General features: G+C 47.0%; 1 protein-coding gene across 2 annotated transcripts; it reads right to left on the bottom strand.

Moving 5' to 3' along the window:
* Window positions 1–1,314: 1,314 nt before the first annotated feature.
* Window positions 1,315–16,046, bottom strand: LOC116843032. 2 transcript variants are annotated; one of them, XM_032813034.1, is made up of 3 exons: window positions 13,333–16,046; window positions 7,488–7,616; window positions 1,315–7,187 (listed from the first exon to the last, which is right to left on the bottom strand). In XM_032813034.1, exons 1-3 carry the CDS (start codon window positions 14,198–14,200, stop codon window positions 3,502–3,504), a joined length of 4,683 nt encoding a protein of 1,560 aa, XP_032668925.1. In that variant the 5' UTR covers window positions 14,201–16,046; the 3' UTR covers window positions 1,315–3,501. The 2 variants fall into 2 exon arrangements, with proteins under 2 accessions (XP_032668925.1, XP_032668926.1); XM_032813035.1 differs by lacking the exon at window positions 13,333–16,046 and adding an exon at window positions 8,030–8,984.
* Window positions 16,047–16,151: the final 105 nt, after the last annotated feature.

Here is a 16,151-nt window from a genome sequence, read left to right as displayed (position 1 = left end):
TGCCAATGATGTAGACCGAGCTCTTTATATATCTACTCAACCTTTTGTGTCGCGAAAGGTCAGAGCTATTTTCTATATCCGCGTGAATTTAGTAAAACGCGCGTAGAATCCGTCGGCAGAATTTTCCGTGTGCGCGCTGTGTGTTATCACATCGACGGGCGAAAACGCGCGCGCGCGCGGTAATCAATTTCACGTGTCATTTTCCGATCGGATTCCGCATCACGCGAGAATTTTTCAGCAGTGTGTCAACGATATGTCATAACAAAATCAAACCTATGTAAATCGTTATCCATATAAATATAAATAATATACAATATATTTATATATATATACATATATATATATATATATATATATTATGCGCATATATATATATATGTGTGTGTCAACTGTTATAAATAATAATACAACTCCTATTCACGATATACATATATTCGCCACATTTTCTCCTCGTCTTACATATTACCGTGATAAATAGCTTACTATTAAAGTCATTATCATTTGAACAATACGTCAACACACTCTCGCGCGAGAATAACAAATCGAAGAGTGATATCTTCCAACACTCGTCACATCGATAATGCACGATCGATCAACGTTTTCTCCGTTTTACTTTACAAATAAGAAAATTCTCATCCGAATCCGACTCGCCCTCATCACTTCGGCGCGATCAAACGACGTTCAATCAAAACGCGCTCCAATCGATCCACCCAGTCCCGCTCGTGCTGTTCGTCGTAATTGACACTGTCAGACGCGTTTTTCGAATTTTACCTCTCCGCACCTCTCGGCTGCACTCCGCGTCGAAACGCCATTAATAAGATACACAATACGTCTCTCGCGGAAGCGAGAGACACTGGCAAACTTTTTGGCACGAAAAAAAGTAAATCTATCTCGTTCCGTGAGTATATAACTTTGTATAGGCCGTGCGATCGTTCCTCGTATCTTCGAGGAGCTACTGCTTTACGTATAGGGAGTGTCTCGGAAGTGAGGCAAGGCGGTTATGACGGCGAAGATGAGCTACGCTAAAAAATAGGTTCGCATATGTGGTTCCTATATTGTCTCTATTCGTCCACTATATGTATATATATATATATATATATATATATATATATATATATATATATATATATATATATCTACTATATGCCATCGCGACCGACGCGATGGCACAGGATGACGTATGGTGACGCGAGGACTACGGGACAGTAGTGAATGCGAAATGACGGTTGTACTTTCAACGAGTTTCCCGATGAGACCGATGATTTGGCGCGATCGAAGGATGAGCGCGTCGTAACAAATATTTTTTTTTTTTTCTTCTAACATCGCAGAGTACTTTGTACTTACTCCCTGTGCGTACATAATACTTGTCATTTAAGAAATTTCGTATCATTAAACATCGTCGCTGCCTACAAACTGCAAATAGATGCGCTACGTGTGTGATTTTGGTTTCAATTGGACCGCCAGTGCGCGGCGGTCGATGGGCCGCGACGGATTTACGCGAAAAGTCGCCGCCGTCTTCGGCCCGTGCTTCAACAATGTGCTAAGATTCCCGGGCCATTCGCCGCGGCCATTTTGATCGATGACGTCAGAAGAACGAGGAAAGGTGCGCCAAAAATTTCTGCAAAATACGTCGAAATGAGAAGACACATCCAAGAAACGACACTTGCGATCGATTAAGCACATCTCTACTTGGAATACTTTTCTTTTGCTCTAAAAATTAACGCAAACTATAACCTTCCTTTTCAACTTGTATTTTCTCATTATTTTTTGTCACGTTAATTTCACGATTATTTATTGATTGCTAGCAAAAGGAAAATGTTCATAGCATTTGAGTACTTATCTATTAGCAAGCGTTATACTTTGGACATATCTTTTTATTTCGCTGTATTTTGTAAAAATTTTGACCACGCATTCCTCGCTTCTGACATCATAAATCAAGATGGCGAGTAGTCAAGGGTCTTAAAAACTTTAACTAAGGGTGAATTATATTTTTTTTCTTTTTTGGCATTCGTGTATATCTCTTATCGTAGACTAATTTTATACTGACTAGACGCATTGATACGTTTTAATTTGGCATGAAGCGTATAAGTGAAATTCACAAACAGCATCTTCCGCGTCTCTTTCTCTCTTTTTCTCTACGGGAAGAGGACTCGAAGCGATTTTGCTACGAAACACAGAGGGAAGGGAGACGTATCTTCTCTTTCTTTCCTCGAAATACTATGAAATATACATATATATTTTTATAGCTGCCGCGTCTCCTTTTTTTTTTAAAGAAATTCTATATCTTCGAGAGACCAAAGTCTCCTCCATCGTTTCTCTTTGTTAATTTGGTCGTCCCGTTTAATTCGATTCAACGTTAACATCTTGACCGGAACGACCGCGACTCATAAATCATCGTCATAACGTAAAAACAATCAACAACATTCCTAGGTCAGATCACAAATAATGGATATTATCTCTAATACGCGGCACTATCGTTCTTCGTCGCAATATCCACAATGCTGTAGATAGGAACAAACGGAGAACCGCAAATCTACGGTGAAATGGTATCTACAGTGCTGTAGAAAGTTTGTACAACGTTGCAATATATTGCGTGATGATAACGAGTATATAAAGTGATCATTTCGCCAAATAACATTATTATACTGCGAGAAAACGTATGGGGCCACGATAAACGAGGCGAGTCTCTCTCTCTCTCTCTCTCTCTCTCTCTCTCTCTCTCTCTCTCTCTCTCTCTGTCTTTTTCTCTCATGCGCTTCGCACACACAGACTTCCACGCGCAGTACCAAGTAACGCAAATAATATCGGGTATCGTTAATACAAGTGCAATATAGCGCAACACGTACACATACACTTTTTAACCCCTAATCTCTCCATTCGACAAATATTAATAAAGAATTGTCCAATCGTACGTTTCCACGTCAGAAATCGGCATTTATAGATCCCATGTAGAGATTACATGTTTCCCTGACTAATCGTATTTCCAATCAAGTGCCATCGATCAGTTCGAAAAACACAACTCTCGTACATCGCACTAATCTGTCGTTGAAACGAAATAGGCTCTCTATTATAAATAAAACAGCATCTGCTCGCCGTGTCAAGATCAGCCGTCGTCGAAAGAAACTATGAAATAGAGAGATACATGGACACGCGGTGAAATAGAGTGAGAAAACGAAGGCCGAGTCGGGAGAAGATCCAAAGAGGAGTGCGATTTAACCCTTCAATTGCTCTCGCCTGATGAACGTCACCGCTTCAGACGACGTCGGACAATTTCCGTCACGCGCCTGCACAAAGAGCCGATAAAAATAGCGAGATCGCTATGGTAGCGCGCATCCCTGCGTTACATGTAACACCAGTTACATATCGGTTGTTCGAGGGGTGACAGCGAAAGAATGAAATGTCGCCCAGAATACAAACGTCCAAGGGAGGCAGGGAGACGTCGTGCCGACTTCTCTTCGAGAGCTTTCCCAAGGAAGAGCGTCTCTAACTCCGCGCCAGTGTTCAAACGTTCATAGCGTAGTACACCGTATTCGGCGTGCTGTTGGTCGGAGTGGATATGAGACTGGCGTTGGGGTCGACGTAAGAGTTGGACATCAGCAGGACGTGCGGCGCCGAGTTGGGCGTCCCGGACTGCTGGAAGTCCCGGGAGGGCAAACTGGCTGCTCCCTCAGGTGCTCCGCGTTCCGTCAACGCGCACGTGGTGTTGATGGCACGTGGCAGCTGCATTACCGTCGGCGAGGATATGACCGTCGACGACGACGTCGAGCAGGCGAGCGAGGTGACGGCCGCGGGCTGAGCACCGCTGTTGACGGCCATGCCAAAGGATGTTCCTAGGTTCGGCTCGCAGCTCTTGTTGTTGGCTAACATCCCGGTACACTTCAGAGAAGTGGCAGTGGCGGTGGCGGACGAAGACGAAGACGACGACAGTGCCGACGCCGACGCCGAGGATGACGATGAAGATGACGAAGAGGATGACGACGAAGAGGACGATGAGAACGACGACGCCGCGGCCGCGACGGCGATCGTCTGCGTCTGTACGTCCGTGGCGGCGGCGGCAGCGGCTGCTGCTGCTGCTGCTGCTGCTGCAGCGGCTGCTGCGGCGGTAGTCACGCCGCTACGCCCCAGATGCGCCTGGTACAACGGATAGCCATCCTGATTGCTGGCCGGTACACACCTGGAGGGCGCGATCACCGTGTAGGAAGGAGGCGACTGCTGCGTCGCCATTGGCACGCGGTACGACGTCATCTCATGGTGATGCTGATGTTGATGCTGATGTTGGTGCTGGTGTTGGTGCTGATGGTGATGGAATTGCATTGGGTGCGGAACCCCCGAATGCGGGACCGGCGAGAACGCCATGTTGGGCGGCCGAAAGTCCTCGGGCTGGTGGGGATGTATGTGCAGGTGTAAGGCTTGTTGGTTGCTCTGCAACGGCAATGAGTTCGGACTTGACACGCCGCCGGTGGCGAGCGGAGGCGGTGGCGGCGGAGACGGTATGGGCGGGGACGTGTTCAAATTGGAATGCGACGTGGCGGAACGATTCGTGGTATAATAGAGCGCCTGTTGCTGGCTGGTCTTGCCCAGTCGAGGATACGGGTACCGCTCGATGTGGCTGGCGTAGTTGGGTGAGGAGTGTGGCGGTAGGATACGCTGTATGTTCTGATACGTAGGATCGGACATGCCGCTGTACGGCACGAAGTACATGGTGCGGTAACACTTGGTGTTGACCGGCACCGCCCCGCTCGGCAGCATGTTGCAGTGGTAATTGGCGATCGTCACCGCCGGGTTGCGACGTTGCATCTTGGACAAGGTGTTGGTGTAGATCGCGCCGGCGATGTCGTCGCCACCACCGGCGATGCGCAGCATCCGCGTGCTGGTCAGCTGCTGCTGCTCCTGGTAATAGTGATGGCCGTTCCTGTGCTCGGCGTATAGGTGCGCCGTCGGGCCGCCGTCGTTGGATGGCGTTCTGACGAACTGCCGCGGGATTGCGCTGTCCAGATAAGTCGCATGCTCGGAGATACCCTGCACATTCGCCGTGACCGCCGTGCTTTCCGCGATAGTCTGGTATATGTCGTCGATCTGCCGCTGCATCGTGTTTATCCGATTGATCGTGTTCGTGTCTCTCTCGAAACTGCCCATCGTGGCGTATGTGTCCGCAGGGGTGGGGACCGTTTCGTCCCCGTCGCCGGCCAACAGGGACTTGGCGTCGACCTTGTCGCCGTTTATGTCGCAGTACATCGGCCATATCGATTGCGAGCTGGACCTCGCCTCGTGGAAATTGTTGGGCGCTCCAGCGCATGGTCGCGGTCGGTGAGCAGCGACGGTCTCATTCGCCGTCTCGTACTGCTGCTTGATACCTGTCACCGAAGGTCGCCGGTTGAAGCCGTAGTCGTTGAGCTCGTCGTCCTCGTCGTCCTCCTCCTCGTCCGCCTGCGCGTCTCTACCGCCTCCGTCGTTGCTCTTGACGCCCTTGCTCTCGTAGTTCTCATTGATCGTGTTCACTGCCTTGTCCTCCGAGTGGTAGCCGTTGATGAAGGAGTAACGCTCCTCCGTGTCGTTGTAGCGACGTTTGATCCGTTCCATCCTCGACTTGTCCTGCTCCACGAACGCTAGCAGCTCGTCGGTGGTGTTGTCACCGATGTCGGGTCGATTGCCTATCGGCGTACACTTGGTCACGTCCGGCTGACCGGCGTACTTTCTTTCGTCGCCGTTTAAGACAGCCTCTATGTCCTCCAGACTATACGACGAGTCCGAGTTATAGCCGATGGACTCGCGGTTCGCGGACGCCAATATCCTGGACTCGCTGCGGTAATAATCGTCCTGATCAGCATTGCTGATGGCCACGCAAGAGAGCGGCGCGAGGCTGGCCAACAGCTGCCTACGCACGTCCGAATTCACTTTTGTCAACGGGTTCTTCGACTGGCACTCCTTGGTGAGGATATTCCTGCCGCCAGGCCCGATACCGAGGTCCGGCAGATTCGGCTGGACGTTCTTCTTGTGTGCGAACAGATCCGTGATCTTCCTGTAGGTGGACTGATTCGGCGGATTGTCTGTTACCAGCATCGGCATGCCCATCGCGCTGTGGCCGTGCGTGGTTGCGGACGACGCCATCGTGCTCGCTGTCGTGGTCGTCGCCGTGGTCGTCGCTGTCAAAGAGCCCGATCTCGTCGACACCATCGTTAGAGTGGCAGTGGTTTCCGTCGAGGCCGCGCTCGCCGACAACAACTCGCTTATAGGCCGTTCCTCGCCCAACGGCGACGTCCGTATCGGCAGATCGCCGCTGTACTTGGCGTCACTCGCGGAGTTGGCGTTATCGGAACTATCGGTCGTGTCCACGCTCTCGTCCTCTTGATCGACGCACGTGAGCTGTCGGATCCGCTCCTCCAGCGAGAGATTCTTCGGCCGCAAGTTTTTCTTGCGCGAGATCGTGTTGTACTTGCCGATCAGACTCCGTCGCAGCGTGTTGCGCTCGATCGATCTCTTGATCGAGCTGGACTCGCATTCCGGCGACTCGTAGGAGCCGCCGGGGATCGCCGACTTCTTCACCGCGTCGAACAGTCTTAAACTCTCGGCGGTAATCAGAAACTTTTGCGCCTCGTCGCAGGCGTCCTGGGAATGTTCCGCGCAAGTTGCCGAGGTCGCTTTGTTGACCGGCGCCGGCGGTGGTGAGATAAACTTCGGGTTAGGAAAAAGTTGTCTCACTGCGGAATTTGGCTTCAGGCTGTTACTGGCGAGGGACACGTTGCCGAGCTTGAACATGAGGGACAGCTCTTTCGCGTCCTGCTCGTTTCGCGGTGGTGGTTGCTGTTGCTGCTGCTGCTGCTGTTGCTGCTGTTCACCCGACGCCGTTTGATCGCTGATGCGTTCCGCTTCTTCCGTCGTCTCTCTTTTGTCGTTGGCTGGATTTTTGGCGTTCGCGTCAGCGTCACGATTCTCTGTGACGCCCGGCTCGTTAGGTCGCACGGCGCTGAACTGCGCCACATTCTCGTGAACGACCGGGCCGCTCGTCGCCGGACAAAGCGCCGGATTAAAACCGTTATCCTTCGGCACGTCGCAGGTATTCTTCTCTTTATCCATATCGGATCGCCCGAAGCAATCCTTCCGCTCCTCCTCGCTAATTTCCCGCACGATACGCCGCTCCGTCACGGTTGTCATCGTTATTGTCTCCACGAGATAACGATGGTGCGAATCTGCGAACAAGATTATACCGTACGCTTGAGTCGCGAGCGAGGGAAACGGAGAGATGCGCCGCGAACAAGATAATCGGACTTTCGAACATTCTCGCGAGGAATACGCGAGATGACGTTACGATATAAGTTATAAATGTAAGTTTCACAATATTCTCCCAAAAATCACTAAGTGGATTAAGCTTATGCTAACTAAAATAAACGTTGTTTGATACATCCGGGGAATAAATAAGGCCTTGTTACGGGATAGTTTGCACAAATAAGTTTTCGCGAAGTCTTTAAGTGGTCTGAGGGAAAATGTACCAGGAAGAGACGCCCGGTGCTGCTTATCCAATCTTTCTTGTAAGTTTCTTTGGCAACCGTCTTGCACCGTATCCTTGCTATCCTGCGCGTTCTGCTCATTTCCATGATCCTGCGCTTGAGATTCGCACTCTGAAACACAAGAGGAGAGATTGGACTCTTGATTCCTCGGCTCGCACAGTTCTTACGATTTTATAAGTCAATATCCTTGGCGCAGTGTTTCAGCCGAAGAATCTATCTCTCTACCTTCCAGTCGCACAGAAGCCATTATTATTGCGACATATTTTACCGCGGACTACGAAATAGTTGCATCGATCGATTGTCAAAGCAACGAAACAATTTGAGAAATATACACAGAGAAAATATTGTAGTAGAAATTACAATGAAATTCTTGTAATCTTGAACCCTATTTATATAATAATTTATGCTATAATTTCAGTATAATCCAATTTTGCAAAAGATATTGTAAGAAGCATAATTTTAGTGTAATTTTTATTACAATATTTCCCCCGTATACGTTCTACTGTGCGAGTTATTCCACTTACTAGTAATCTTTGGATAATATATGATCTTCGCGGAATTTTGTGCTCCACAAGCTAGATCTGCCATTTTAACGAACATAAGAAATAGCGTCCGACACGGTTACCATTTCTCTACTACAGTATCTCGTTAGGAGTTTAAAGCAGTAAGGTTACAACTTTATCTGTTATCAGGTACGCGGTGTATCATGGTGACGTCTCGACAGAGATACGCAGTTGAAATGTACAGAGTGTGCCGGTAATTGTGTATTTTCGCTCGGTTGCACCAAGTTTAAGAATCTCAATGAAGGCACTTTACGCTTCGAAGAAAAATGTCATCAAGTGCCACTGGCCGGCGATATTTTCGGGACGTCGCGCTCAGAAGTTTTAAATTGAAGTTCCCCGCTGCGAGATAAATGGAAATTACACGACCCGCCCGATATCTCAATACAGCACACCCCCGAAAGCGCTTACGCGGCCTACAAGACAGAATGGGTTTAACGTGTCTGATCTAATGTAATATTGATCGCGCCAAGTCTACATGTACATAAACATTTACGTTTGTTAGCAAGTAGGGCAATGAGCGATGCGATATGGTAATAATATCTAGCGATTCTGGAACTTCTTCCCGATCACTAAGCTCTTGGTAAACGAATAGAACTTCGCGAAGCCTCGGAAATCTGCTAATTACGTCCATTATCCAGATCAATCGGAACACAGTTCATTCTTATTAAATTATACCATACTTAATTTTTATCAAATTAAAATACACGCGGCGTCCACCACAGAAACGGATGCAGAAGCCGAGATGAGAAAAGAAATCTTTCTGGAGTCTTGAGATACTCTCTTTGTAACGGAATTACGGTATCTCGAATGAAAATCTCTTGCTCCGTGTGAATATTACACAGAAAAAAAAGTTAGTATCCATTTAGGATTAATGTACTTAAATTAACAATCATTATTTCACATGTAAGCAATAACGATACATAATAATGTTAGAAGAATCTTAGAAAATCTTGAATTTCGACAATGTTACAATTTCATTGAATATTATAACAATCTCTCATAAGAAATACAATATGGTAGTTTTGATGGTAATTTTGAGATTGTAATTTTATTATAATATTTTCTTCGTTTAACTGTATGTGTTAATCTCATTTTGAGATTTACACATCAGAAATAAAGATTTCAAAATAAGGATATTCTTTTTTCTGTATGTATTGAAATCGAAAGGGGCAGATCGTCTCTCTTCTCATTAGGACAGTCGGCTGATGGCCATCGATATTAATGCACTTTCAAAGTCGCGCCATGTGCATGGCGCGATTGACAGCTTGCATAACTTCTGCAGTTTCTAGTCTAGCACACCCACTAATAATACGCTGACGTATATATTTTCCATTGTCGTGCGGTGGCTTCACGATATATCGCACCGTGCGTCTCGCGGAAGGATCTAACTGCGACATTTCTGGCTTAACGAATAGAAATATTTTTTATTTCGTTATGTCGCGGGAAGCGACGTTTCAGAAGTTACGCAAACCGAAAAACACGATTTTGCAGTTTCTACTCCGGTGTGATTCGTAAAAGTGACGCGGATTTCATCCAGAAAAATGACGAGGTACTCATAGACACGAGACACGAGACACTTTGTAAAAAACACGCGAATGTTGAGGACATATTTTATAATTTGCGGCTTTCTGAAATGTTATATCTCTTAACTAGCGTGTCACTCTTCAAGCGAGAGCGCGTGGCGAACGGTTAACGCGAAAACATCACGATGTCGTCTTTTATTTATTTTTCTCACGCATACGGACCGCAACCTGTTGCAAATTTGAAATACGCGAAGAATGAAGTGCCGACTCTGCTGGCTCTTATGACAGCAGCGTGATTCATCAAATTTGGTGCCCGCAATCAAATTTACTCTGTATACCTCACGTACACTGTACAACGTCCGATCTTTGTAAATGTTGTTTGTCGTGTATTTTTTTTCTCTTGGTCACGCTTTCAAATTTTACTTACAACTTTTCTTTCGTTTCTTTTTCCTTCTGTTTGCTTATTCTCGTCCTTCTTCCGTAAGCCCCGGAGAAATTCTGTGGACTTTAAAATTCGAGTCTACGACGCCTCGCGTAAGAAAATTCAACCCTGGCATGCTGCACCGTTTCGTGGCGTAAAACGCGAACCGTTTGGTTAGAAATATAAGTGTTCTTACCGAGTATCGGGGAAGTACCGGAGTTACGCTACGCCGCGCTTCCGGTGAACGTTGATACGCGAATAAACCTATACACCATATCTACATACATTCGTTCTGACTGCGACTCTATAAATCTAATCAAAGTTCCTAATCGATAAGCACGCAGATTACTATCTCGCATCGTTCTATGGAGATAATCGTTTATATTACTTCTCCCGAGTTACAATTTGCAATACGCCGCGCTTTACTATGAATTTATTTTACTTATCTATGACTATCTTGCACAAAACGAATGTTAAGAAGAAATGACGAAATGAACGAAGTGACGAAGAAACTAACAGAATAAAATTAATTTACACGACAAAGTTACTTCTATAATTCTATAAAACTATTTTCATTGTATGTATTGTATGTATTGTAAGTTTGCACACACATCAAGAACAAAAGTAGTTGAAAGTTTATTTGTAGGATATAAAATTTATCTTTGTGAAATAAAATTTATTTCTATAGAATAAAAGTTTATTTTTGTGAATAAACTTTATATATCTCCCACAAATAAATTTTCAAGTATCCCTTCTCACTGAGAAAAGAACACTTGAAAATTTATTTGTGGGATATAAAGTTTATTCGTAGAAATAAACCTTATCCCACAACTAAATTTTCAAATATTTTTTCTCAATGCAAGGACGTACATTAAAAAAGAAAACATTAGCGTTAACAAATTTCGATATATTTCATCTCAAATTGATACATGAACGAATCATGAATATTCATAAGAGCAGGGCCTCCCTTTTAAACGTCTTTCTTGGTATTCTAAAGAATGCGCATAAACATGCTTCTGTGTTCTTAAACGGCTTACCGACCGTGTACTAGGCTCATGAAAAACAATACCATTATTATATGCGCATCCTGTGTGAAGGGATATCGTGGGACTGTTTCTCAGTTATGTGTGAGAAAAGAGCCGAGCAACGATGCAATTCCTCTAATTTGCACCTTTCTATTAAAGCTGATAGATTCAGTTCTCGATACGTAGCATCATTACTTTCATCATGCGTGCCGGTATGGCGTAAAACATACGGATCATTAGCATATTATTCTCGATTATTGAATTACAGCCTAATAGGCGATATGCTATAAGTTTCCCAAACGTCTTTAAGCGTTCTTCCGACTTCATAAAAGAATACGATAATCTCGGATGATTCTTTCCAGAGAACATCGTATATTTGCGGTCTGCAGAACACCAATTCTTTCATGCTTTCGCGGATTATTAGATTATTTGCGAATTATTATGTTAATTTACGGTCGGCGTTCGTTATCAAAATAACGCGCTTTTCCAGATGAATAGAATAGTAATATGAATACAGTAAATATAAATATTTGTGAGGAGAAAAGCATTTTCAAAAAAATCATACAATATAAATAGCCATGGATAAATACACAATGAATGTAAGCTAATATGAGAACGTTTAACAAATATTTGCGATGTAATGAATAAGAAGAAATGTTTATTTAAATACAGTTTAAACTGTTAACAGTTTAAACAGTTTAACTGTTTATTTAAATTCTAATAATAAGTTAATACAATTTTATGAAAAAGATAATTTTTAACTTCGTTTCGTAAAGAGTAAAATAATAGAATGTCAGAGCGATGGAATAGTTTATTTTGTATAGAAAATTTAGATACTAGAAACTTAGATTCTGAAATACTTCAAGAGAAGCGAGTTTTCGATCTCAATGAAAATAACTTAGGGCCGATTTTTCAATGATAGTTTAAACTTAGATTTCAACTTAAACTCTGTTTAAACAAAACAAATACATTATTAGAATAGAATTTAAATTTGAATCCAAGTTTAAACTGCTTGATTGATAAATCGCCCCTTAAAGAAATAATTACTTTCCTAACACGTACTACATGCACAAATCGTAAATATTTGGGAACTATCAATTTTACAGCTATTGACCTTTCTCATTTTCGTTTTAGTTTCTCTAGCCGTGAGCCATCCTGAATACCCTCAAGTCTCATATGTTACGATACACCCCGTATATATATAACATAGAGGTTCCATACTCCATGATGAAGTTTCGGCGGCCCAACGAACAATGCCGCACCATTGAACATATTTCGAACGTCGAGAACTGACAATGAAAGGTTGTTGCGGTTAACAGATTCGAACTATTCATAGAGGTATCTACGCCTCTAATCCTCATACAAAGGAAACCAATTATACTCAATTCATTGGCTTTTCACCGACTTAAAATAATTTACATATTCACTTCTATCTTTGTATATTTGCCATAGTAATCTAAACCTATATAGTTTGTACGAGTGTCCCAATATCAGACAGAAAATTCTCATATCTTAGACACTAAGGACATCAAAAGTTAGAAAAAAAAATCATCTCATTTTTCCTTTGAATTTCGAATTAATTCCATAACCGTTCAGTTCGTATTATTTCTTCTTGTTTTTATTTAAAGAATATCCATTATTATTGTAGAGTTCTGTTATACTTTCCGTTAAACAAAATATTCCGAAAGAATTATTTTTGACGGATCGAATTGAGGCAAAATACAGTTCTGTATCAATCCCGTTGTAATTCAGAAGCGGAAAGATTTAATGTTGTGCGTGTTCCTTGCGAATTAAGTGAATATTTTACACGGTTGTTACATAGTAATAACGGACTGCATAGACTCTCTCTCTTTCTTCTTCTCTGATAAACGACGTGGCGCGTATCAAAAGTTTTCTCGACGTGCAACTTTCAAGCACGCGTTACGATGTGTAACGTCGTGTTAAGCTCTGCTTTACACAACCACTCGTTATAGAGTAGAACTTCTTCTCGCTGCAACAACAAAAGAACATTCGTCCACTCGGGACTACACTTCCGCGCCGCTTTGAATTCAGTCAGATATTTCACGTATTTTATTCCGCAACGATTTTAAGTATATTTTCTGGTATACGTGCTTAATGGTTAAATTTATCGTCACTAGAGTTAGTACATATTACATTTAATTACAAAAAATATCTGGTTCGTACTGTTTCTTATACCGAGAAATTGTGGGACGACGTCGTGACGTTTGTACCAGCACATCGCTGAGGAACTAATAGAGAAAATAACAGAATCTACAGTGCGGTAGAAGAGCTCACCCGTAGCCTGTTGCTGGTAGTAATTGCACTCAGTGCACGCGGCTGACGCACGACGTTGCTCCGTCTCGTTCGGGACCTCGTCGTTCGAACACACGTCTTTGTAACCCTCCGGCGGGCTGAGCGTTTCCTGCTGCTGTTGCTCATGCCGCGGCGGCGGCGGCGGTGGTGGCGGAACCACGGTTCCGTTCTCCTCCTGGGAATCCGTCTCCTTCGGCCGGCGTCCTTTCGCCACGTCCTCCGCGTCCACGTTCCCTCGCTCGTTCGCGTCCTTCCCTTCCACCGACGTCGTCGTCGCCGCCGTCGTCGCCGCCGTCGCCACCGCCGCCACCCTCTCTACCTTTCCATCGCTGTTCTTCTCCTCGTTTTCCTCCTCATCCTCCCGCTCCTCTTCTTCCTCCTCCTCTTCCTCCCCGTCCTCAGCCTCCTCCTCGTCCTCCTCTTCCTCCTCGTCTTCCTCGGAGCGCGACTCCTCGCGACCCTGCTGATTCTTTGCCCGACCACCACCGCGATGATCTCGCGAGGCGTTCTCGCAGACCGCCTGTTCTACTCCCCTTGCCAGCTCGCCGTATCTGCCGTTGCCGGTGCCGATGCCGAAGTGCAGATTCAATTCCGCCCGGCATTCCTTGCAATTGCCCAACCGCATGAACTCGTGCTCCTGGTAGCAGCAGTCGCAGTCCTCTTCATAGTCGGCGCAGCACTCCTCCTTGATCAGTATTATGTAGTCCGCCGCGAAGAACTCGTTCAACTTCTCGTTGATCACCACGCGATGTTTCTGCGACTTTGCCTTCGTCTGACCCGGCTTCTTCAGCAACGATTTGAGCGTCTTCGTCGCCGGTTCCGCCGGATGCTTGTTTCCGTGTTCCTTCATGATTGAGGCTTCTTTCCGTTCCTCTTTCTCTCTCCCTCCTCAATGCTCTCTTCTTTTTATTTCGCCCCTCTCTCTCCCTCTACTACTATTTACTTTCTCTCTCTTCCTGTTATTAACCGCACCGACATGTCAGACGTCCTTTCAACGGACACTTTCCTATGGTTCTTACAGGGTTCGCGCTGGGACAGCAATAAAGCGCTATTCTGTCTCCCTCCCCGTCTCTTCCTGCGTCAAGCTGTGTCTCTCTTGCTCCTGATCGTCCGTCCTTGCCACCACCTGTGCCTACGGCTTCCTACCTGTCCCTCTCGCTCGCGTTCCCACGGCGGCGGCGGCGGCGGCGGCGTACACTTTCTCGCGATATCCACCTGTCTATCTGCCGCCGCGGTTATCGTTCATTATCCGACAACCCCGTGGTCGCGCGGCCATCGACGTTTCGCACGCGCGCATATCCACGCACATTCGCGTCGCGTATCGCGCGTGACCAGGGACACGCGAATGCGGGTGGCGAAGTTAAGTGATCCTGCCGTCGAACAGCCGCAACATCCCTCTGCCGGTGGAGGGTGATCGATGAGCAACGCGGAAGTCACATGCTTCGACGACCTTCTCCCCTTCACCGCGGCGAACAATCTTCGATACGGTGCCGCCGCCGCCGTCGTCGTCGTCGTCGTCGTCGTCGTCAGTGCACGTGTTCCCTTGGCGAACGACGTGTCACTTGGCACGCGTTGCGTGCGCGAGGAAGTTAATCCGGCGAAGACCGTGCGCGTATCGATCGAGGCATGCTCAAGCTTTTCTTCATTTCGCGGATAATCACGCGTCTCGCCGATGGCGATGTTCTGGCGACGACGACTGCTCTCTCTCTCTCTCTCTCCCTCTCTTTCTCTCTCTCTCTCTCTCCCTCTCTCTTCCGCGCGCGCGACTTCGATGAGTCGATAAGGGAGACGAAGAACCAGAGGGAAGACCACGGCTCTCGTAGAAACTGATTACCTTGACGATGTCGACTCAAGGTTACTACGAGACGTCGCCGTTCGGCCACGATGTTCCATTGAGGACGATCGCGATGATCGCGCGCCGGGATGGCGAAGTCGCAGTCGCTGTGTTTGCGAATATATGAAAGTAATGAATGTACGAAAATGTAGAGGAAACGCGCGCTTCAAGCACGACGCGGCGCCGATGTCGCTTCACGGAGGACGATTTCCACGGCGGCGACGGCGGCGACGGCGTCGGCGGCGGTGAAGCGAGACCACGTCGCGCGGCGGATTCCAACGAGAGCCGAGTCCACGGTCGCTGTCACTCGGCTCGCAATTATCCCCGAGAGTTCCCCTCTCACCGAGTCCCCGTTTCGCACCTTTCACAAGAACGAATTATAACGTGCGCGCGTAAGCGCTCGACTCTCTCGCGACGTCCCCGTTTATCGATTTCGCGTGACGAATGCGAGAGACCGCCGACGCACGGCGACGCGACTCGGCGGGCGGTCGGTCGGCCCGCGACTCCCGTTGCACTGGACGTCGCGACCACCCCGAGAGGCTCTCTTGCCACTGGATCAGTCCGATCGGTAGTAACGTCGCGAGTTCATCCTCGGTCGGACGACCGCGCGCGGCCGTGGCCGCGCTCGCTTTCCCATCGTCGTCGACCTCCTCGTCGCCGTCGTTGACTTTCTCGTCGTGTAGCTCGCCTCGAGAGTCGTGGTGGCAGCAGCGGGAGGAGAGTCGTGAGCGAGACTAACAACAGGAGGATCAATGAAACGGAGCGAACTCGCTCGCTTTGACCGCACGACTCCTCTCGCGAGCGACGTCCGTCAACGTGCGTGTCGTCCGTGACGCGCCGACCGAGACTGCCGCCGCTACCGCCACCGCCACCGCCGTCTCCACCACCGCCACCTCCGTGTCGCTATCTCCCATGCCCCCGCTGATCGCACCGGCAACGACTTTCCATTCCAACGACGTCGCCCGAC

This window comes from Odontomachus brunneus, unplaced genomic scaffold, assembly GCF_010583005.1.
Source record: "Odontomachus brunneus isolate Ranch 3 - 2012 unplaced genomic scaffold, Obru_v1 Obru_scaffold_029, whole genome shotgun sequence".
Taxonomy (NCBI): domain Eukaryota; kingdom Metazoa; phylum Arthropoda; class Insecta; order Hymenoptera; family Formicidae; genus Odontomachus; species Odontomachus brunneus.
This window is presented reverse-complemented; position numbering and strand designations above follow the sequence as displayed.